The sequence below is a fragment of the Pocillopora damicornis genome, chromosome 11 (assembly GCF_964200805.1).
Source record: "Pocillopora damicornis chromosome 11, jaPocDami1.2, whole genome shotgun sequence".
Classification (NCBI taxonomy): domain Eukaryota; kingdom Metazoa; phylum Cnidaria; class Anthozoa; order Scleractinia; family Pocilloporidae; genus Pocillopora; species Pocillopora damicornis.
The window spans coordinates 19,451,546-19,475,165 of record NC_142680.1 but is presented as its reverse complement, the minus strand read 5'-3'; the positions used below and the strand labels follow the sequence as shown (position 1 = coordinate 19,475,165).

At 38.5% G+C, this 23,620-nt stretch overlaps 5 protein-coding genes across 5 annotated transcripts; 3 read left to right on the top strand and 2 right to left on the bottom strand.

Annotated features, from left to right (window-relative positions):
* Positions 1–1,368: 1,368 nt before the first annotated feature.
* Positions 1,369–5,097, top strand: LOC149038026 (pancreatic triacylglycerol lipase-like). Its single transcript, XM_089186695.1, has 6 exons — positions 1,369–1,581; positions 1,693–1,944; positions 2,113–2,418; positions 2,806–3,021; positions 3,256–3,486; positions 3,897–5,097. The coding sequence occupies exons 1-6, from the start codon at positions 1,479–1,481 to the stop codon at positions 3,953–3,955; spliced, it is 1,167 nt and encodes a 388-aa protein (XP_089042821.1). The 5' UTR covers positions 1,369–1,478; the 3' UTR covers positions 3,956–5,097.
* A 2,833-nt stretch (positions 5,098–7,930) lies between these two features.
* Positions 7,931–10,809, top strand: LOC113679515 (pancreatic triacylglycerol lipase). Its single transcript, XM_089186694.1, has 6 exons — positions 7,931–8,160; positions 8,272–8,523; positions 8,710–9,015; positions 9,486–9,701; positions 9,934–10,164; positions 10,611–10,809. Exons 1-6 carry the CDS (start codon positions 8,058–8,060, stop codon positions 10,667–10,669), a joined length of 1,167 nt encoding a protein of 388 aa, XP_089042820.1. The 5' UTR covers positions 7,931–8,057; the 3' UTR covers positions 10,670–10,809.
* A 447-nt stretch (positions 10,810–11,256) lies between these two features.
* Positions 11,257–21,268, bottom strand: LOC113679506 (transient receptor potential cation channel subfamily A member 1-like). The gene is made up of 11 exons (XM_089186426.1): positions 21,263–21,268; positions 20,884–21,051; positions 15,733–15,867; positions 14,928–15,176; positions 14,680–14,787; positions 13,984–14,031; positions 13,681–13,806; positions 13,080–13,166; positions 12,663–12,748; positions 12,042–12,204; positions 11,257–11,371 (listed from the first exon to the last, which is right to left on the bottom strand). Exons 1-11 carry the CDS (start codon positions 21,266–21,268, stop codon positions 11,360–11,362), a joined length of 1,188 nt encoding a protein of 395 aa, XP_089042552.1. The 3' UTR covers positions 11,257–11,359.
* Positions 17,059–19,371, bottom strand: LOC113679505 (uncharacterized). The gene has a single exon (XM_027196475.2). It carries the CDS (start codon positions 18,983–18,985, stop codon positions 17,945–17,947), a length of 1,041 nt encoding a protein of 346 aa, XP_027052276.2. The 5' UTR covers positions 18,986–19,371; the 3' UTR covers positions 17,059–17,944.
* A 419-nt stretch (positions 21,269–21,687) lies between the features above and the next one.
* Positions 21,688–23,588, top strand: LOC149038025 (uncharacterized). Its single transcript, XM_089186425.1, has 3 exons — positions 21,688–21,849; positions 22,759–23,089; positions 23,423–23,588. Exons 1-3 carry the CDS (start codon positions 21,789–21,791, stop codon positions 23,586–23,588), a joined length of 558 nt encoding a protein of 185 aa, XP_089042551.1. The 5' UTR covers positions 21,688–21,788.
* Positions 23,589–23,620: the final 32 nt, after the last annotated feature.

The window sequence follows — 23,620 nt, the reverse complement described above, 5'->3', positions numbered from 1 at the left end:
TCTTGTGCCCGTTTTTCTTCTGTGGTTTACTACAGTTCGTCTCTAGAAAACTACATTTCCCTTTCCCTACTCCTCTGTTTATTTCTGTTGATTGATTTATTTGAGAAGCTTTGATTGTTCCTGCAGTAACTCGTAATCTAATAAATCTGACTGCATAGTCTGAAATGGATGCGGTTTGTTTCCACAGGAGGATCTCAGATGTTTCCATTGTACACACTTGTGCAAAGTACCTGGGTTTCCTTCCCTTGTCATACACTGATCCATAAAGCGCTGTAAATTGGAACAAAAACGTTATACGAAGCAAATTTAAACATTTTTTGAAAATAAAGATTTAAGGGGTAAAAACACTTGAATATCATAAACCCAAAACACAGAAACAAAACAGCCAACCAAAAAACAAGAAAATTTTCTTAATAGCCATTGAGACTTCAGAGTCAAAAACAGTCAACTTGTCCGAAGCATGGGAAATGGAAATGATGAAGTAGGTACTGATTTTTGTTCTGTGAGTGATTTGTTAAGAAGAAAGAAAGAAGTTTTACAAGTAATCACAATTAAGGCGAAGTTAATAACTCCAGTGATACCCAACATTGCCTACACCATTCAGTTACCCAAAGATAATATTTACAGCAGAGTTACACTGAGGTTACTCATTGTAACTTACTTGCGAAGTTAATAACTCCAGTGATACCCAATATTACCTACACCATTCAGTCACCCAAGGATCATATTTACAGCAGAGTTACACTGAGGTTACCACGTAGTTATATGAAACAAAGACACAAGAATTTAAGTTTCCTTACTGTTGCAACCTCTGGCAGTTTTATCACGGGCTTCTGCATCTGCGCAATATGACCTGAAGAAGACGAGGTGAGCACTTCACGCCATTTATGAAAAAGATAATATTATTTCTAAACCTGCAGCTATTTCCATGAAGTTGCAGTTACTTTGTTTCCTACTGAGTTACATGACAAGGGACAGGAAAGATGAAAATCCTTTTAGTTTAATATTTTCGTTGTTTTTAGAGCGCTTTCAAATACATAATTAAAAAAGGAAAAAACATTTCCTTTCTTCCTGACCTGTTGTGACTCGCTATCGCAAGTGCAACATTCTTCCTCTCAGCATCTATGGTGGAATCCAATACATTGTGATTCTTCTTGTTCATGAGGATTTGCTGTTCAGAATGCGACAGCAAACATGACACAATGTCTGTGTGACCATGAATGACGGTCAGATGCAGCGCAGTGTTCTGGAACAGAGGAGAAGAAGGGTTACAGGTTGTTGACCGCCCCTGGTAAAATATTTTATTATTATAATGAAAACCACGTAATGGTTCAGACAACACCTGCGGCTAATAAATGAGCTCATACAAATCAGACGTGAATAAAAGAACTTCCAGCGCAAACTGCTTTAAGGCTAAGAAGACGTAGAAGTAAAATATCCAAGAACGATTAATCCTTTTTGTGGGAGATCAAGTAAAGATGAATGCACTTAGTTTGCGTGTCTTCACTGGCTTGCTAACAGTGGTCGAGTTTAGAGTTTTTTCCTGGGCCGCAAAGAATCAGACGGAAACCCCAGTCAGACGTAAGAGTTCTCTTTCTTTATCGTTTTTTCCTCTCGTAGATTGGAGCAAATAGTGAGAGGAATGAATTGAAAAATTACAAGTAATTCTTCTTACATTTTTCCTATCTACAGGTTTACTTTTTAATGGCCCTCCGAAGGTCTGCTATGAAAAGTACGGCTGCTTTAATAAACAACCTAAAGTTCAGTGGGGCTTGATTTGGATTCAACCAAGTCTGCCGCAAAATCCAAATGTTGTTGGCACAACATTTGACATGTGCACTAGGAACGGGCATGGAAGAGTAAATGATTATGATGCAGATAAATTGAAGGCCCCAAAGTTTGATATCGCGCGGCGAACAATTTTCGTGATTCACGGCTGGAGAGGTGAGTGCCTGTTTGTGGCTCGAGCACCGAGGAAGGGAGATCATAATAGGCCTACGCTCTTTTTAAAATCTTTTTCGTCCGAAACAGGGTGTTTTTACGGAGAAACTAAAGCATATGTACAGATGAGATTTTAACTACCAAATTTTCCAACATTTTCATAAAATCTAGAAAAGGCATCCAAGGGCTGGACCATTGAATTGAAAGATGCCCTTTTAAAGCGAGAAGACTGCAATGTGATTTTGGTGGACTGGTCTGGAGGAGCGAAAACACGTTATGGACAATCTGTGGGCAATACCCGGCTCGTTGGGGCTCAGACAGCGGAGCTGATAAGGTTCTTGATTAAGAGTGCTTCAGGATCACCTGACTCAGCTAAAATGTTCTATATTGTGGGATTTAGCCTTGGTGGACAGACCGCAGGGTATGCCGGGAGTTATTTAAAGGAGAAAGCCCGAATGACACTTGGTCGCATTACAGGTAAAGAAACTGAACACAATTAGAGAACCTGGCTGAGCCATTCTAATGTGTTTTTGGAAAAGACATTTTTCTCTAAGAGTCTTTCTCCACCCAGGAGTTTAAAGGGGTACAATGGAGGAGACAGAGAAGCTTGTGAATTGCAGTGCTCGGTTGAGAAAGAGCTAGTTTGTTCCTAAACGATAAGCAATCAGGTTATGGAGACGAGCAAATTTCGATCCTAAATTTTTTAGTGCCATCCCGTGTAAGGCTTTCCACATCATAAAAGATTTCTTTTTTATCTTGGATGAGCGAGTTACTGACACCCTAGTGCCTAGCAATCGCCTAGAAACTAGAATGAGATCCGGCTGATATGGCCCAGTACAGATTTAACCATTCTTTCCTTTCAAGGACTGGACCCAGCTGGTCCTTATTTTGACGGCAATGCTGACTCTCGCTTCCGGTTGGACCCAAGTGATGCTGAATACGTTGACGTTATACACACCGACATGCACAAGAGAGTCGGTTTGGTCGGTTTCGGTATGCGCGATGAGGCCGGTCACGCAGACTTTTTTCCGAACGGAGGCATTGATCAGCGTGGTTGTCTACGACATTTGGTTAAGCTGGGTAGGTTAAACTACAAGGGTAATTAAAATCAAAACACTTAACCTTGCAGTAACATGTACATGGATTACAAATGCTTTGGAATACGTTGATCGAACTTGGAAACTTGGGTATATTTCATCAGGGTTAGAAAGATTGAGGCGACAAACGTATAGTATGAGACAACCTCAGAACATGGCAGGTGAAACCATTAAAATTTTTTCAGAGCTCATTTGAAAATGACTTTATATTCTTTAGAGTTCATTCAGACAGTGAAGTGTGACCATCAGAGGGCTTGGAGATACTACATTGCATCAGTGAACAACCCCCGCAGCTGGAAAGCACGTCCTTGCAAGGATTACAAAAACTGTGAAAACGGAAAGACTACGGCTTGCGTTGGTGAATGCCCGTCTATGGGATATGGCGCCGACAAAACAAAACCAACCGGCAAATTTTATCTAGGGACATCCGCCCAAGCTCCATTTCATGGTATGTGTGTCTCTTTGTTCTTTTAGACATGTGCAGATTTATCATTAAACGATTCAATAATGACGGGGATCAGTGATGAATCTTTGATTAGATGATAAACTACTGACGCGATATTTACTAAGGACGATATATCATGATGACATATTTCTTGATCTACCACAAATCGCAGTGGAATGTTTTTGTTGAGGGCATTATATAGCAAGATATCGCAGGAAAACTCTGAAATATATCAGTAAACCGATCGGAAGAGATCAAAATGGGAAACTTGACGATTTCTGTTTATAATACTCTAGCACAGTACTGTGAGAGAGGCAAAGCTATCAAAATATGAGCTGTGAATTAAATAGAGGACAAACATACTCTTGCAATACATCATTTTTGCTTTTTCGTTTTGTTTTCCTTATCTTCAGGATTGAGCTCAGACGCCTCTGTGGAGGGAAATAATATGGGATCCGGAGTCCCTGAATAAAACATCTGCTACTTCACGTCTGGAATGGACAGGAAATAAGTTTCCTTGGTTTATTTTTGTGTTAAGATAAGAATATAGAGACTTTCTTCTCTCAATAACAAATGAAAGAATATAGAGAAATATGTTTTTTCGTCTTTTCACGTCCTTAATGTGAGCCTTATTCTTGCTTTTTATAAATCTTCTGAGTCATTCAAAGCGGGGGATAAAAAAAAGCCAAATGTGGGTTTAGAGAGACCCTTCTTGATACTACATCGAAAAAAATATGCCTCTTTCAGAGTAAAATGAATTCATTTTTTGGCCTTGTCATGGCTCGGCTGTGCGACAGCTTTCCTGCTAATGGTTCTGAATAATATGGCGAGCAATCAAATGGAAATACCGCTGATCTACATCAACAGCATTTTAATGGACAACTTTACCTTTGAAAATCATGCAATTTACTTTGTGAACGTCCAGGATCCCCTGGAGTGTTTTCGTCATTGCGCTAAATACTTCGACTGTGTTGCGTTTCAAGTCATTGGGAAAATATGTGAGCTTCTGTGCACCGATGGAGCTTTTGGAAATTAAGTGAAAAGACCTGGAACAGTTCTATATCATATAAGGTAAAATGGCGTGAGAGTAAGGTTGTGAAAGGAAAGAAATAATATCGATCAGCCGATGAGACCTGAAAAATCTTTTAAAACATAAATTCATTCAAGCGCGAGCAAACATAAATGAACCAGTCGAGATTTGTTCAAAGCCTGAAACTAGTTCTTTTAAAAAAACTCTCATTTATTGACACAAAACCAAATTAACTTTATCATGAAAAACAAAAAATTAAAGAGGAATGTTACTTCTTTCTTCCTCCGTGTCGCGTCACCATGACAACAAAAAATTCTTTAAAATGGGCATTTTTACAACACCCCTCTAACATCTAAAAGCTGGCAAGTAAAATTCGGTTTTAGAAAAAAACTGCTTCGTTCTTATGGATAATGACTTTCAAGAACTGTTTGTGCAAGTAGACGCATGTATTATTACATGTTAAAAGATGAAAAGAAAAAAGATATAAAGATGACTGTTCAATCCATTTTGTACTTGATCAGGATCCATTACTGACCGTGATGATACAGAGATTAAAAATAAAATGTTGCGTTTATTGTTGTTTACGTTTGTTTCCAGATACATTCTAAATGTCTTTTAAAAGCCAACTGCCGAATCCACACGTCGTTCAGCGTGAATCGTAAAGACGCTTGTGAACAGGGAGACTTGTGGTCTATTTAATTCACTCCATAGGGAGTCAATTTCTGCGATTTTATTGGAACAATGATGCAAATGATAGGTTGTCAACCAATCAGGGCGTACGAAGATGCTTTGTTACCCTTTTATACCCTAGAACGAAATAATGAAGCGTTTAATGTGACTACTGACACCTGGTCGAGTTGTAAGAGAAAAATAACCCGTCAGAAAAAAAAAACACTTCGTTTACCCGTTTTTCTTCCGTGGTTTACCACAGTTCATCTTTAGAAAACTAATTTTCCTTTTCCCCACTCGTTCGTTTCTTTCTGTTGATTGATTGATTTGAGAAGCTTTGATTGTTCCTGCAATAGCTCGTAGATTCCACATATCCTAGTGTGTGAGACGAACACAGGGTTAGAGAATCGTGTTATAATTTTCAGCAATGTCTTTTAGAGGCAAAGGACAGGTGGGTTCTACACTGCTGTTTTTTTGAAATTTAAGAGTGCACCATATTTCTTCATTTTTTTTCTCGTTATGCATTTTATTTTTTTGTACAAGAAGGGATCACAAACACAAACACAAACACCCCCTTGTTGTGGCTTTTTTTCATTACTTTTGGAAGAAAGCTTTCACATCTTGATTTACATTCGCTGTATTTATGACACGTGATATTTTTTTGTATAGTTTTAATATTAGAAGAGGTTGCTCATTATCAAAATGTTTTGTATTACATTGCGCATCATAACATTATATCATAGATATATCAATAAAAAAATCTTTCTTTCTGTTCATTCCATCCCTGAAAACTTCCACGACACCGGAAAAGGGAGAGGTTGCAAATATTCTATCATTCTATTCACTAATTTTGTTTCCAACTTGATGGTTGAAATTTGTAAAATAGCAAGAGGAATGTTGTAACTATGCAATCAAGTAGGTTCCCCCGTTCCCCAGATCTCTCTCACACTTTTTTCATTTCTACATTTTAAGAGAAAATCTCTGACTTAAATATAGCACCTATTCTTCTGCTCCTCCATTCTCTTCAGTAATGGATGAAATGCAGGGGGGAGGTCTGGGGTGTGTTTTCTTCATCATCATCTCCTTCCGGCCGGCTGAAACCCAAAAGCTTCTCATGGAGCTAGAAATGAAATTTTTAAAAATACAACTTATGCAGCACAGAGAAGTTTTTTTTTCTATAAGTCCGTGTTAAGTGAAACTCGGCAAGTTATTTCTCTAATGCAAACTGCTGAAATATTTTGCCTTAAAACTCATGAACGAGTAAACGAGTTTCATTTTATTGACTTGACAGAGGATTGATTTTGCCGTTCTTCCGCGTCTAGTAGTTGTACCTTTCCGGGAGGATCGCGGGCTTCTTTCCCGCACGGTGGCCGGTTATCTGGTATGTAGTGACACACAGAGGGCAGCATTTCGCGATTTATGTACGAGGACCATGATCGCACTGAAACGTCCGTCATGGTAGATAGAAAAAAATTCTTATGACAATTCAGGCGGCGTGATTCAGTTGATAAACAAGTAAGCTGATGAGTCAATATTACCGACACAATTCAGTTACCCAAGGATCATATTTACAGCAGAGTTGCACTGAGATTACTACGTAGTTATATGAAACAAAGACACAAGAATTTGAGTTCCTTACTGTTGCGACCTCTGGCATTTTTATCACGGGCTTCTGCATCTGCGCAATATGACCTGAGGAAGACGAGGTGCACTTCACGCCATCTATGAAAAAGATAGTACTATTTTTTAGTACTTTGTTTCTTACTGAATTACATGACAAGGGACAGGAAAGATGAAAATCCTTTTAGCTTAATATTTTCGTTGTTTTTAGAGCGCTTTCCAATAAATAATTAAAAAAAAAAAAGCAAAAAACATATCCTTATAACATAGCGCGCGTGCTTGCCCTATATAAGTCCTATTGAGTCGCTATGAACAAAATATATACGCACGCCCGTGCGTAAACAAGATGACGTGAGCACTTTTTGGCAAGCTTCCTGCAGTCTGTCTTCTCCAATTGCACCGTGCATGGCAGTGTAAACATTATTTTGAACAATCAAAACCCTTGATAACTTCGGGTCTTTGACTTTTACAACATTTTTAAGCGAAACTTGAGTTAATTTGGCTTTGATTTTCTCCATTTTCCCTGTAAATTTTGAGCTTTTCATTCACAGTTAGCAGTTAACTGGATCAAATGTTCTTTCTCAAACTTAAAGTATAAAGTGTGGCGTGTTTTTGACCGGCCAATAGGGACGTTTGTGTCCTTTTTTTTGTGCGTTGTGAGAATTTTGCACTCTATCCGGCACAATAAAAGGCTTCTTCGGGCAGATCCTTGTTGTCGTTCTGTTGTAAAAGAATTTGCTCATGCTTTTAGCTGTGCGTATATCGAGTTATGGATACACGCGGGAAGTTTGGAGAGCACGAAAAATGCGTAAGAGTAGCTCGAAGCGCAAATTCGTAATTTCTTTATTTCTTCCTGACCTGTTGTGACTCGCTATCGCAAATGCAACATTCTTCCTCTCAGCATTTATGGTGGAATCCAATACATTATGATTCTTCTTATTCATGTGGATTTGCTTTTCAGAATGCGACAGCAAACATAACACAACGTGTGTGTGTGACCATGAATGGCGGCCAGATGCAGCGCAGTGTTCTGGAACAGAAGAAAAGAAGGGTTGCAGGTTGTTGACCGCCCCTGGTAAAGTATTGTGTTATCATAATGAAAACCAGGTAATGGTTCAGACAACACCTGCGGCTAATAAATGAGCTCATACAAATCAGACGTGAATAAAAGAGCTTCCAGCGCAAAACTGTTTTAAGGCTAAAAAGACGTAGAAGCCAAGAACGATTATTCCTTTTTGTGGGAGATCCAGTGAGGATGAATGCACTTAGTTTGCGTGTCTTCGCTGGCTTACTGACAGTGGTCGAGTTTAGAGTTTTTTCCTGGGCTGCAAAGAATCAGACGGAAACCCCAGTCAGACGTAAGAGTTCTCTTTCTTTGTCGTTTTTTCCTCTCGTAGATTGGAGCAAATAATGAGAGGAACAAATTGACAACTTACAGGTAATTTTTTTAAAATTTTTCCAATTTACAGGTTTCCTATTTAATAGCCCTTCGAAAATCTGCTATGAAAAGTACGGCTGCTTCAATAAACAACCCAATGTTCGGTGGGGCCTGATTCCGATTAAACCTAGTCTGCCACAAGAGCCAAGTGTTGTTGGCACAACATTTGACATGTACACCAGGAACGGGCGTGGAAGAGTAAATGATTATGATGCAGATAAATTGAAGGCCCCAAAATTTGACATCGCGCGGCGAACAATCTTCGTGATTCACGGCTGGAGAGGTGAGTGCCTGTTTGCGGCTCAAGCACCGAGGAAGGGGGCCATGATTGGCTTACGCTCTTTTTAAAATCTCTTATGTCCGAAACAGGATGTTTACAGGCCCTTGATGCGTTTTACGATGAAAATAAAGTATATGTACAGATGAGATTTCAACTACCAAATTTTTCAACATTTTTTATAAAATCTAGGAAAATCAACCAAGGACTGGGTCGTTGAAATGAAAGATGCCCTTTTACGACGAGAAGACTGCAATGTGATTTTGGTGGACTGGTCTGGAGGAGCAAAAACACTCTATGGACAATCTGTAGGCAATACCCAGCTCGTTGGGGCTCAGGTAGCAGAGCTGATAAGGTTCTTGATTAAGAGCGCTTCAGGGTCACCTGACTCGGCTAAAATGTTCTATATTGTGGGATTTAGCCTTGGTGGACAAACCGCAGGGTTTGCCGGGAAGTATTTAAAGGAGAAAGCTCGAATGACACTTGGTCGTATTACAGGTAAAGAAACACAATTATAAAGTATAGATTGGAGGTCCGGGGTTGGAGACCTGGGTAAGCCATTCTGATGTGTTTTTGGAAAAGACAATTTTCTCTCAGAGTCTTTCTTTAACCAGGAGTATAAAGGGGTACAATGGAGGAGACATAGAAGCTTGTGAAATGCAGTGCACGGTTGAGAAAGAGCTATTTTGTTCTCTGTGTTCCTAAACGATAAGCAATCAGGTTATAGAGACGAGCAAATTTCGATCCAAAATATTTTAGTGTCATCCGGTGTAAGGCTTTTCACATCATGAAAGATTTTTTTTCTGATCTTTGATGAGCGAGTTTCTGCCACCTTAGTGCCTAGCAATCGCCTAGCAGCATTCCATCCAGGGCGAGCTGCGGAATTAGCTCCATTCTTAAAAAAAGAAACTAGAATGAGATCCGGCTGATATGGCCCAGTGCAGGTTTAACCATTCTTTCCTCTCAAGGACTGGACCCAGCTGGTCCTGCTTTTGACGGCATTGCTGATCCTCGCTTCCGCCTGGACCCAAGTGATGCTGAATACGTTGACGTTATACACACCGACATGCACACGAGCAGCGGTTTTGTCGGTTTTGGTATGCGCGATGAGGCCGGTCACGCGGACTTTTTTCCGAACGGAGGCATTGATCAGCCTGGTTGCCTTCGACATATGGCTATGTTAGGTAGGTTTAACTACAAGTGTGATTAAAATCGAAACACTTAGCCTTGCAGTAATATGTACATGGAATACAAATGCTTTGGACTACGTTGTTCGAACTTGGAAACATGAGCATATTTCATCAGGGTCAGAAAGATTTAGGCGACGAACGTATTGTTTGAGACAACCTCAGAACATGGTAGATTAAACCACTGAAAATTTTCGGAGCTTATTCGAAAATGGCTTTATATCTTTAGCATTCACTAAGACAGTGAAGTGTGACCATCAGAGGGCTTGGAGATACTACACTGCATCAGTGGAAAATCCCCTCAGCTGGGAAGCATATCCTTGCAATGATTACAAAAACTGTGAGAACGGAAAGACCACGGCTTGCGTCGGTGAGTGCCCGTCTATGGGATATGGCGCCGACAAAACGAAGCCAACCGGCAAATTTTATCTAAAGACATCCGCCAAAGCTCCATTTCATGGTATGTGTGTCTCTTTGTTCTTTTAGACATGTGCAGATTTATCATAAAACTGCCATGACAAGTAACACTTACACCTGTTATGTTAAATGATTCATTGATGACGGGGATCAGTGATGAATCTTTGATTAGATGATATACTACTGACGCGATATTTACTAAGGACGATATATCACGATGACATATTTCTTGATCTACTACAAATCGCTGTGGAATTTTTTTTTGAGGGCACTAGATAGCGAGATATCGCAGAAAAACTCTGAAATATATCAGTAAACCGATCGGAAGAGATCAAAATGGGAAACTTGAAGATTTTTTTTACAGTACTTTAGTACAGTACTGTGAGAGAGGCAAAGCTATCAAATTATGAGCTGTGAATTAAATAGAGGACAAAAATTCCCCTTCAATACATCATTTTTGCTTTTTCGTTTTGTTTTTCTTATCTTCAGGATTGAGCTTAGACGCCTCTGTGGAGGGAAATAATATGGGATCCGGATTCCCTGAGTAAAACATCTGCTACTTCACGTCTGGAATGGACAGGAAATAAGTTTCCTTGGTTTATTCTTGCGTTGTTTTATTTTTCCATTGTGTAAGATGAGAATATCGAGATTTTCTTCTGTCAAAAACAAATGAAAGAATATACAAAAATATGTTTTTTCGTCTTTTCACGTATGCGGGACTGAGAAAAAAACATCTTTCTCTATTTCAAAATAGAAAGCTCAAAACTTACCCGATCTCTTACTCGCTTTGAAAGGATATAATTAAGAAAATTATATGGATTGCCACGGAATCCACAGCAGAAAGTGAAATAAGAAAGAAATGTGAAAGGGTAACATTCTGTGGGGATGGCATTAATAATAATATAAAACTACAGAGATTCCTTTGGACTCACTAGACATTCACTGTGGCAAAAACTCTTTAATGTCCATTTAGGTGGAGGGTGGTGGGGGGGGGGAAGGGTGTGATGGTTTCCGGGGATGAACAAGCGCAAGACTTCAGAGATGTTACGCTCCAGCAGCAAAGACCTTTTCGGCTCCTTTTATCGGTTGAAACTTTCGGGATGTTAAGTTTTTGTTACTTCTGAGAGCTACGTACCTGATTCTTGTCGAAGAGATTAATACACTGAGGATGATTTTGTAAAATGTACTACACACAACGCTTGGAGCCCCTCATGGCTGCAATATGTAGAGCTGTTCTGTCATTGTGATCCCTAAAAGTGTATCACAGATAAACCTAGCATTTTGCAGGGTTAAAATTAAAGCTTCATTTTTGTTGATGCAGCGCTCCTGCGCCAGTTAATGCATCACATGAAATTACCAAATATATAAACATAAGTATACCCTCGTCTTTCGCCAACTGTACTCTCTCTGCCTCCGTCTTTCTGCTTTTTCCAAAGACAACGTTCAAAACCAAAACCTTCGGAGGCGATCCCGTGTGAACAATATGTGTCGTATAAACTCAGCAGAGATATTTCACGAATGATTTTCAGGCAATACTTTCGAAAGTGTTCTTGCTTCAGTTACTGATGTTTTCTCAGTTTTTCTGTGGTTTCGCTGCACTTTTGGACTCATGACGGACGCGGAAGGCGGATACTTTTTAGGATAGGATCTTACAGTAGCTTCTTGATGGAATTTGGAAGCATGCCAGGTGATTTTAAAAGTTGTGCTCAGTATACGTAGCCTTGTCATTACAGATCATTTTAATTAAGTTGCTATAATAGAGGGAGCCATTTGTCTCTTGGAACTTCTCCCTTCCCATGACCTCTCCCCGACATGCGAGGATTACACAGGCGAGGATGCAAAGATTTTATCGAAAGGTTCCCTGCACTCGTGTTATTCGAAAAAAAAAAAGAGCAGATTTCTCGTTATCTGAAACCTTACTTTTTCCACACAAGCGCCAAGCTTAATCAAAAGCTCGACCACTCTATCATGGCCTTCTGCGCATGCGAACTGTAGAGATGTTTTTCCTTGGTTGTCTTTCAAGTTTGTGGAGCGAGTTTTGCGATCTGTCAGCACTACCTCGACAATTTCTTTCCAGCCGTATCTGAAGATGAAAACAAACTTGGATCAAACATTCAATCTGACTGTCTGTCAATCTCTCCACCTGGGGATTTTAACGGGTACCAGCAAACTGTCTGGCTGACTTGAAGAAAGGGGTAAGTTTCTAAAGAAACTGTGGTGCTGCGTCGGTGGGAGAGTATAGCAGGTAATTTAGCGTTAACAACTGAGTTGAAAACGCAAATTAGCCACCGTAAAGGATAAAAAAGCTGACGTTTCGAGCGTTAGCCCTTCGTCACAGCGATAGACGAACGACGCTCTGACGAAGGGCTAACGCTCGAAAAGTCAGCTTTTTTACGCTTTGCGGTGGCTAATTTACGTTTTCAACTCAGTTGTTAACACTAAATTACCTGACTTGAAGAAATACAGCGGGGAGGGAGGGTGTGGGCGGGGGGTTGGGGATGAAAGTTTCCTGAGCTAAAAGCATCCCATTTGATATTTTGCCTGGCAGCGCCATGGAGAGCTGTATCCATTTCATCTGATGTCACACTAGTAGCTGCCTTGTTTCGTTCCATGAACAATAAAATGTTCTATTGAATTCAAAACATTCGAATTAATAGTGACTGACGTTACCTCTAAGGAAACCATGAACATGCTTAAAAGTTGCTGGAGGCGCAGTAGAGAGAACTTTCACTAAGTTCCCAATTGCAAAAAGCAAAGTGCAAGCTAACTTAAGAACCAATTGTTTTAATTCTATTTCACTATGGTAGTTGAGATGTTTTAAAAGAAGGAGTTTGTTCGCGATACTTCAATGCGAATACACACATATCAGCATGTACGATAGAGATGTGCATGAGGTCTCTGATCGCTCGAATTTACCTGTCATATTATTGTAATATTTTATATATTTATATCCTTTACCCGAAAGTGACCATACTTGGCGGCGTAATAGACTGGCGTGAAGCCTGTGATGTCCTTCTCAGTTACTAGCGGGTAGGCCTCTCGTTTCTATATTGAAAGAAGAACAAGACTCGCTCTGCATGTTTTTCAAAATATTGTTGAATTCTCAAAACGACGGAGACATCATCTTAGAATCAAGCAGATCATAAGTAGGTTTCCACCGCTGAGAATTCTATAGAATAGAATCTACAGCGGGTTTTCTCAAACTTGAAGGCATCATGTTTGATCATCTTATTCAGTTTGATTGGATCAGGTTGATTTTTTTTTCATTTTTATGATTTGCCACTGAGAGCACCCTCTTGTAATGCTACCACAAATCCATTAATTTTCCTCCTTCTCATTCAGACGTTACGTTTCTAATAGGCCTGAGAGGGAGGCTAATATATGGTCTTTCATAGTCATTAAATACCTTAAACAGTATGCATGTTTTAAGAATAATTTTTCAACAGTTCCCCTCCAAGGAGAAACTTCTGCGCGTTTCCTGTCGTTTTGTCAAAATCATGTTTTTTCTATTATATACTGTCGAGAAAAGATTCTTTCATACTGATAGTGACTCAGCTACCTGTAGTAACAGCTCCATAGTAGATGTATGTCCAACAGCCACTCTGACACATGGTCGTAGATCTACATCTTTTACCGTGACGTCAGCGTAATGCGTAATAAGTTCGCCCGGTCCGTCGACCCGACGTTGTTTTAGTACACATTCGCATCAATTAATTACGTTTAAACATGTTTTAGTAAAAATTATACTGCATATTAGGATGTACATCAACGGTTCGCTTTTCTTCAGTAGTATCTAGATTCTGCCTGTTCCTAAGTGTTTTTCAGATTTTCATGGCTAATTGTGGGATAACATATACTCTACCTTTGGTTGCCGAATGATGGCCCCGCTGTCCAGACAAAGTTGTACAACCTGAAGCATGACGATTTAAAATTTTTAAAAACTAAACTTTAGGACATAATTGAAGACTTTGTACTGTCAGGGTCAGGCTCGAGACGTCCAAAATACCTTCATCAACTTTATACGCACAATAAGAAAGATGGTGAGTTTTTTTTTGAGATAGCTCGTCGAATATTAAAAAAATCTTATTCGCTTCGAGAAGTTGACTTGCCTGGACAAACAGATCAGGGAGACTGACTTCTTCTCAAACATTGCCATCGATTCTTTAAAGTCCCTCTCAAGCAGAGAGGATAAAACGTTTAAATATTTAGGTCCGCAAGGTGTGCGTCATTGTAGAAGGGCTTTCATAAAAGAAAAATGTAAGGGAGAAATAGAGATTATTCCATGAAAAATGCACCCGAGCGATTTTTATTCACGAGTTTCGATGCATCTAAAAAACAAACGAGTGCAGCGCATGAAAAAAAATTTAAAAATCGTCCATGTTCTTTCCATAGTATGATGCTTTAATTTCATTCGTGCTGCTGACCGACACATTTCAAAGATTGGAGGCCATTTGTTGCCCTCTTTTATGAAGTACTATGGCTCGTGTTTCTGATTGGACAAACGATGTATTTTCACAGTCGTTCGTTCAATATGTGTGAGATAATTAATAATACTAACCAATATCCTGCATATGGTCACTTTGTCTATATCAGCAGCGATGTGAAGAGCGGTTCCTGAACTATGTCCTCTGATGTTTGCATCACATCGACCAACTCGGAGTAAAGTCTGAAATTTTAATCGTAAATCGAGGTAGGCTTTACTGATTAAGCAATTTAAAATTAACCCATCTGCCTTGTGTTTAATTAACTGATTTGATTTGATTGTGCTTTGTTTGACTGATCGACTTATAAAGTGACAAGACGTACTCCGACAAAGTTCTCGTCTCCAGTTCGAACTGCGGTGTGAAGCGGTGAATCTTGGCTCTCATCCAGAAGATATATTTTGGCCCCAGCCCCAAAGAGCATCTCCATGATCCTCACGTGACGTCCCAATATGGCATTGTGAAGTGGACTTCTTCCTAACTTATCCAACAGATTAATATCTTCAGAACAACATAGCAGATAAACAAATAAATAAACAAATAACAAAACAAAGCAAAAACAATAAAACCAAGGCTTTAGTACAAAGAAATGGAGGCGAAATTCTATGGCTGCTTTATGCTAAAGGCCTTTCCGTTAAAAAAATTTGATCTCGACCTGTTCCCAAGGCTTATTTACAGAAACGGACAGCAGTTCTTAAAGTTGGAGAATTGTCGAGGAAAGACTTGCAAAGAAGGCATCTGCTAACCCAGGTGATGTGAAATCACCAAAATTTGCGTATTCTGAGCATGATAGCGAAAGTTTTTATTTGAAACTCAACTCTGCTCCCTCTCGAGAAAATTAACAAGTCCAGCCATTCGCGAAATTCTAAAAATATCAATTCATTTATTTATTCGATGTCTCCCTTGGCGTTGACGTCCTGACTGCAAGATGTCCCTAATTTAAGATTCGTTCAGGTTGTAGAATAGATCCGTGGAGATGACTCCTTCATGACTTTAAATTATTTATCTTATTTCCCATTTTAGTGCATGCACACGAAAGTAGAAAAGAAAAGTACATTTTTTGTTTAGACGTCGTTGTCATAGTTACGGATACCTCATCATGTCCTATGTCATAGACATTACTGCCTTGCGACTGGTGACAGCTGACTCAGTGCTTTGGCTCGCTGGCGGCGATCAAGGTCTGAACTCAAAAGTATTAAAGGTACTTCTTCATCACCAGATCTCTCTTGAGGTAAGTGGCCATTCATGCTAGAATCCATTGCAATCTGAGGGATTGGAGGACAAGGACAAGGAAAGAATATTAACAGATAAAATAATACGTAAGTAAAAATATGTATCAGTAGGAAAAATAAAAGCTATCGGCAAGAAAAATGGAAAGAGCATAGCGAGCGCCACTTGCCCGGAAGGAACGAGGGTGCAGCCATGAAACTAATGTCGATTCGTCATGACGTCTTTGCTGTAGTGACTTTAAACTCAGACCCCCGGTAGAATAATAAAATAATTAAAGTTAGCCCTTGTTTACATAGAACACCCTTTGGACTTCCCTGCATGATAAGAAAACTATGTGAATGCTACTTGTTAATTATCTTTTTGTTCGTTTGTTTTGTTGATCAAGCTGGAAATGAAGCGTAAAGAAAACGATTGTAATTCCATAAATTCAAAATTTGCATAAAGATACAGAAAGATGTAGTTAATAAATTTTCAGTAATACATGTACTTCGATGCAATTCAGTCGGTTACACTTAAACGCTTGTTAAAGAAAGCTTTGGACAATCTAGGATATCTATGACTTGCAAATAAACAAATAAATAAACCGATAAATAAGAGAGCAGAAGTTTGCGGAACAAGTTGAGGTCTGGAACGTGTGTTGTTTTACGCCCTAATTTCTGAGAAACTACACAAACTGTTATATAAATAACCTGGTCTGTAATAGGAAGTTTGATAAATAACAAGTGAATCTCACCAACAAGTGTTGGAAACTTTCATGAAATATCAATGAGAGCGCATTAAAAGTTTAAAAGCAGCGATGTTTTGATTGTCTACTCATTAAGACAATTATTGCAAGTCTGCTGGTCCGCTATTCCACAATTCCACTTGTCAGCAAATCAGTTAGTCAGCTTGTCAATGTGTCAGCTATCGATTTAGTCCATCACGACCAAGCGATTTTAGTTACAGTTACACGGAAGGATCTGGGTTCGAGATTAGATATGGGATACTTGATAAGCCCCGTCAAAGATGAAATTTTCATGTGAAGACTCAGACATGATCAGTTTGAATTTTCAGCAAGGATTTTAAATTAGGGAAGAATGGCTGACTTGTGATCTCAATAAATACACCAACCCTCTCCGTGCGACATTGAGGTTGCAAACTCAGGCGTATTGAACAGCAATGGTAAGACAAAATAAATTCTAACTGCTCTTGTTTCACTAATAAACCTAAATTTCCTTTGTTCTCCATTTCTAATTGTTTATTTTTCTCTCCTTTACAGCGGAGCACTTCAAATTGGTTTTCATCATGGTTGATTGAGTCGCACCTCGGCTCATGGTTGATTGAGTCTTACGGCAAAACTTGAGTTGTAAATATACATTTCTTAAGAAAAGGTGCTCACTATTTTTATTCGACACGAGCCTGTCAAGTTATCTACTCCGCCAAATTTCTTCCTTTTCATGTTTTTGATGTAAAGGTCATTTTGTTCAAATATTATTACAAAAGGATTATACTTGCATCCGCTTGTGTAAACATGCCTTTGATATGCAAACACTTTGAAACCAATCATATGGAGGGTAATCTGTCAATCATATCTGCTCATTTCTCGAAAAGCGCGAAAAAAAAAATAATACGAACAGGTACTGAATGTAATTGGAAAACCTTCTGCCGCTGATTTTAAACCGGACCTCCTCGAAGTTAACAATGTATTTATCACTGAATTTAATATTTCATTGTCTTTTACATGAATAGTCTATCATTTCAATTATAGTGTTTATAATTAGAGAGTTCGATAGAAGGATAACAATCTATAAACAATAGATTAAAATGAAGTGCTCGAAGGTTTAATTGACAAAACACAAAGCTTGACGGGCTTGTTTGCTGGTAGTGATTAAGACAGGACTAAGGTCAAAGGGGTGAAATTTCACTCCAGTGTTTGTCTCATCGAGTTCTATACAATTTGTCCGAAAAAGCGAAATTATAGCAAAATCGATTTTTATATTTGAAAAAGTTCGTTTTGGTTTTAAAAAAAATTGTATTCTTTAAAAACATAACTTGAGGTGTAACTTCTGCTTGGGTTGCGAAAGCGAAATTGTGGTACATGCATTAATGAAATGAATTGCTTATATTGAAAGTTCAGACGTATTTGAAGTCTTCATTTTGACTATTCGATCTCAAATAACGACACGTTTTCAGTTTGTCGCAGATTTCGGATAAATCTGACAGCGATACCGACCGTCGTCTCGTTTCTAACTTCGCATTCAATTTCCCGTTCGGAAGATGGAGTGCTTGAGGCGCTGTATCATCCAAGCCTATCCGTTTTCGATCCCGTTTCTTAGTGCTGGAATAAAGCCGATTAAAAACGCTGCCCTTTTTCTGTTCCTTATTCTTTGTTTGCTCTTTCGATGAAGAAACAGGCAGCAATATCAACCCTCGATGAACTTCGCTGCTGTTGCTGGCGCTATCTCTGAAAGAAGCAGCCGTAGCAGGTCGTCGAGGGATCTGAGAAAGATTATTCGGTAGATCAAAGTTAAAAGCTTTCGGGCTGGTAGGTGAATTCAACGGGACAGATGAATCGACAAGATTTGCTCGCTGTAACCTGGGTGAAAACTGTTGTTTACTTTCCAAATTTTCTTCACGCCGTGCTTCGTTCTCGTTTGTCGTTGAATTAGAGCCTGACAGCATTTGCGGCGAACTCGACTGTCTTGTTAAAAGTTTGTGTTCCGGTTTCGGTGATTCCACGAGACGGGAGGGAGAAGCAGGGATCAGGGAAGATCCAGGGCGAAGATTTCTAGCTTTCCTAATCCGCGGCGGCGTCGCCACAATCCCAGCTCGATCTAAATGCAGTGGTGGAAGACTGTGGGCTTTTTGAAGCCTATTAACTTCGTCTTCTTTGCTTAAACCTGTGTTTAGATCTAAAATCTCTTGTTGTGAAGATGGTGTTCCGGCTCTTAAGCCGTCAGTAACGCTGGGAGACTTGACCAGAATCTTCCTCCGCTGAGAAGTCGGGGAGCTGAGAAACATTTCGTCTTTCTTCATTTGCAAATTTAACAGACGCATATCTCTTTCGGCCTCCAAGTTTCTGACCTGCTTTTCAAGCTGGTGGCTTTTGGTAGAATTAACGCTGATAGCATTTCTTACAGAAACGCTAACTTTTGTGGCTATGTAATCATCCATTACAAAAGAACCGTTCCCCGTGTTTTTAATGATTTCTCATCATGGTAACCGACGTTAAACTGGCCAAGTGTTATTGTCGGATGAATTTTAAATGTTCAAAACACCCATTAACGTGAAGCAGATGTTTTTTCAATGAAAGCTAACAACCCTTTCAAGCTGCCCAGGAAAAGCTCATTTGTCAAAGATATTGACAAACGCTATATATGTTTTTCAGTTCTATCTGTAATCTGTTTGTTCAATTGTAGAAGCTACGATTGATTCAAATTTATTTTGTGTTAATTACTTCTGTATGCGCCTCTTGGAAAAGCGGATTCGACTTTCTGCTGGATGAATTTACCTTCCCTGTGTTTTCCGCTAATCATAATGAAAACCATGATGGTAGTTTTATTCAAGATTAGTATGATGTTTCCTGTTTCTTTTCCTAGTATTTGCCACACGAAGTTCAAAGAGGAATAATAGAAATAAGACATTTGGGTCCATCAATCTTTCATAATAAATGGTAGTTTATCTCCACTTTAAAAATTTTATCGGTGCATGTTCGGGTTTGAAAATACTTTTCCACTTTTTTTAAAATTCTTAATTTTATTGATATTTTCCGAGAAACGTGATAGGAGCTTTTAAAACTTGGCGCACTTAAAAAATGCCAAAAAAGTCGCCAAAATGTGAGGTGTTAGTCATTAACTGTATTTACATATGATAAAGCTTTATACCTTGCATTAATTTCAGTTGCTTAGAGATGGTACAAAACCGACACTGATAAAAATTCAGAAACTAATTATCGAACTCAAAAGGCTCCTGATGAGCTACAATGCACATCTGACTGGGAGATAAAATACGCATTCGTCCTTTTCAGAACCTTCTTGATGAATATTTCGTTGGTAATTATCACTACACGAGTTTTAAAGCTATTGAAACCTTCACGTTGACGAAGTGTCAAGGTTCTATTTGGCGACAGATTAAAAGAGACAACTAAATAAATAATACTTGATTCCTCTGGTAAAATTAGAATTTCAAATTACGCCGGGTCGGATTTTACAACCGCTGCAAGTATTTATTTACTTAAGATAAAATTTACAAATTAAGTTAGACTCGAGGCAAGCTGCACCGAAAGAGATACATATTAAATTAGAGACAAATGGAGTCTGAAATATAATTTTACCTTGAAATTATTGTCACAAGAGAAATGTATTCTTTAGCAGCCATCTTGAATTTTAAAACATGCGGGCATTGAAAGTCTGGAGCCGAAGATGACGAAAGTGCGCCAGAAAGGTCTGGCACGGGTCGTGAAGATCTTTCTTCGACTAACAGCAGGTTTAGTAAAGTTAGGTTTCTTTCTGCTTCTATAAGTTTTAGAATTGAAACAATTTTTTTCGCAAAAACTAAAAGGAAATAAAGAGATTTGTCCGCTACACCCTGAAGAAATTTGTTGATCCAAACAAAAGTATTAAAAGAAAACTGAAAAACAATGAAGATTGTAAAATTTTAATTTTCTTCACAGTTGAAGTTGTATTGTTCTCAATTTTTCTATAACAACAAACTATTTTTATAACAGTGCTTTCAAAGAGCGGGAATAACAGAATCATAAATATTTAAGTGAAGTCGGATGACAAATGAAGATGCAATGAGGATATCCTATTATCTAGATGTCAATATTTGATTTGAAACAATATCATTTGAGTTCTAGGCCAGCAAAACAAGTAAGTTGAAAGGGGACAAAATATTCTAATTCAAGCGCAGTTAAATATTTTGAATCAAAAACCAAATTCTGGAATTTTTAACTCCTTTCTCTGTCGTATCAGCGTAGTAATATATATGTCAAGACTTGTAAAAAAACTCGCTGGACACTAATATCTAAAAGCTGAAAAGTGTTGAAGGGGGAATGCCATGAAAGACCTTGCGATTCTGGTAAGTTTTCTTTTTTTGCGTTTATTAAATACTTGAAAAGGAAACTTCCACGTAGCAGAAACACAAACCTTGTGTATTAGTTTTATACAAGTCGGTGAATAGGAAGTCAAAATGAATCTCAGTTTTATAGAGTATGACGGTGTTGAAAAAGTTTTAATTTTCTAAGTAACACCACATTTCAGAGTTTTTCATCTCAGAGGTTTTAATTCTTTGTTTACAAAAGCTTCGAGAAAATATGTACAATGATTATGCAAAAAATCGGAAAGACATCACTAAGCAACGAGCAGCTGTAATTTGCCTTTCCAATGATATTATAAGTAATTTAACAAGTAATATTTCTGCTGGGTGTTAGTTTAACAATGGACTTTCTACTGACATTAGAATGATTATTTAAAAATTAGATTATATGCTCGAGATTTCGATCGCACAATAGCTAATAAAGGCCAAGCTCGAATCAACCCCACGGAAGGAAATCAAGAGCGAATAATCTGATCATTTTTATATAAATCTACTGTCTAGTTGTATAAACCTTAGTAACAAGACAGGCTCGATTTTGTTTAAAGGAGTAAGTTTCTTAAAAAACTGTGGTGCTGCGTCGGTGGGAGAGTATAACAGGGTAATTTAGTATCATTAACGAGTTGACACCGTAAAGAGTTTCAAAGCCGATGTTTCGAACGTTTGCCCTTCGTCAGAGGGAATGACGAAGGTCTAAGGCTCGAAGCGTAAGCTTTGAAACTCTTCACGATGGCTAATTCACGTTATCGACTCAGTTGATACTACTAAATTGTTCAATTTTGTTTGTCGATCAGATTATAGCATTTATGATAGACCGCTGGTGGATTTATGCTAAAATTCAACAGAGTCAAAAGAAAATTATATTTGTTTTCAGGTGGTGTTTATGTTGGTATTAAATGGACCAAGCTGTTATGCATTCTATAACGTCTCATGTTTACCAAATTGTAGGTATCTTTACATCAGGATATTCATTTTTATAACAATTGCATACCTGTAGCATCAGATGATCGTATTATCATTCATTAGTTTATACACTCGATCGCAAAAAAGTGAGCGATGAGACCCAATGGGTTTAAGGATACATATGTACATGGTAACCAAATTTGTTATATGTATAACTTACTGTGAAAACTTGGATTGTTCGAGAGCATACAGTTGTTATAACCCAATATCTGCTGCAGATACTGGGTTATCATGTCGAGTTCAAAGTCTGCATAGTCTCCAAGTCCCTCGTCCGTGTAATGTTCTCAAACTTTTGCAAACTCAGAGAGTTTGTAGCGTTCTTAAATTTTTTTAGAAGGTCAAAAATGTGAAATAAAACAGTTGCTGAATTTAGTTTTTTCATGATATCATGAATTATCAAACCTAGTAACTGTATTATCTATCTCAGCCTTCGGCTTTGGCAGATAACTAAGACCTCGACATTGATAATTTATGATATTATGCTCAACCTTATCGAGTAATTGCTTATTATACATAGTTGCAAGTAGTGAATGACCGAAGCTGTCCGCTCTTTCCAGAAAGGATATATATTATTTATTATAAAATATATTTTTCTCAATTATTTCTTAAATTTTTCGATTTTTTATCTTACTCAATTGTTCCTGATAAAAGTTTAAAGCTTTGATTATGTAAGTTTGCGATCCTTTCCCATGAAGCCGTTGGGTTTCATCATTCATGGATCATGCTTTTCAAGTGTCTACGTTTTTGCAATGGAGTGTTTGTTTAGTCAAGTCTCAATTAACTTCACCCCTGACCATGTGTCCCAATTTTTTTAGAAATGTCTAACATCTTCAGTGACCAAGCCTAAACATGATCATATTGTTTTCGTATTTGTTTTCTTGGATGAACAGCCACTAAAGGGATCTTAAATGAAAAATGGATTGATAGCGATAATTTCAGCATAGATTCGTTAGAGGACGTAAAGTTGGCCATATTGGAACATATAAAACCCGATTCTAGCAAGGTTGTGGCTCCAACGTCTTCAACTTTAAAAACAAACGGCAAGAGCGCCGGTCGACGCTGGCGAGCCTTCTTTGTGTGTTCCATGACGGGGGAATATGAACTTCATTTCTCGTGCAAAGAGGCCTGTGAATGGTTTCTCATGGAATTTGGGGACAATAGCTCAACTCACTTGATTGGAGGAAATTCCAGCGTTGGAATGTCAATACAACAATTTATCAAGTAAGTCAGTAACTTCTGATTGCCGCACGGGAACTAGATACTAGTGACAAAACAACTCACCACCCCACCCCATTCCACATCACCCAAACCGCCCTCCCACTTTGCAACTGCTCAAGCGTTGGTTTTCTTGGAGGTTCGCGTTTAGAAAAATGGTGACCGTAACAGATTGAGTATTTTCTCAATGAAAGTCATGAGTCATCGCTGTGGCTTTTACCAAGCACCGCATATTTATAATACTCAGAAGTAAACTCAAATATTTACATTCTCCGCTACGATCTATTAATAAATTACATGTAATACTTTTTCTTATGTTAAATAATGCTCTTAATTCAGATCTGAGATGTCAGTAAACCTCACCGAAGGAAGAGCCTACTACTTTGAAGTTCTTCATTACTTAGATAATGAAGGTCACCTGGTATTTAGGACGAAAGGTCCTGGTGAAGAAAAATCGTCGGAATTACGCGGTTCACATTTAGTTGCGTATAGAGAAGGCGAGTAAAAAATATGTCCCGTGTAAAAAAGAGATGGAAA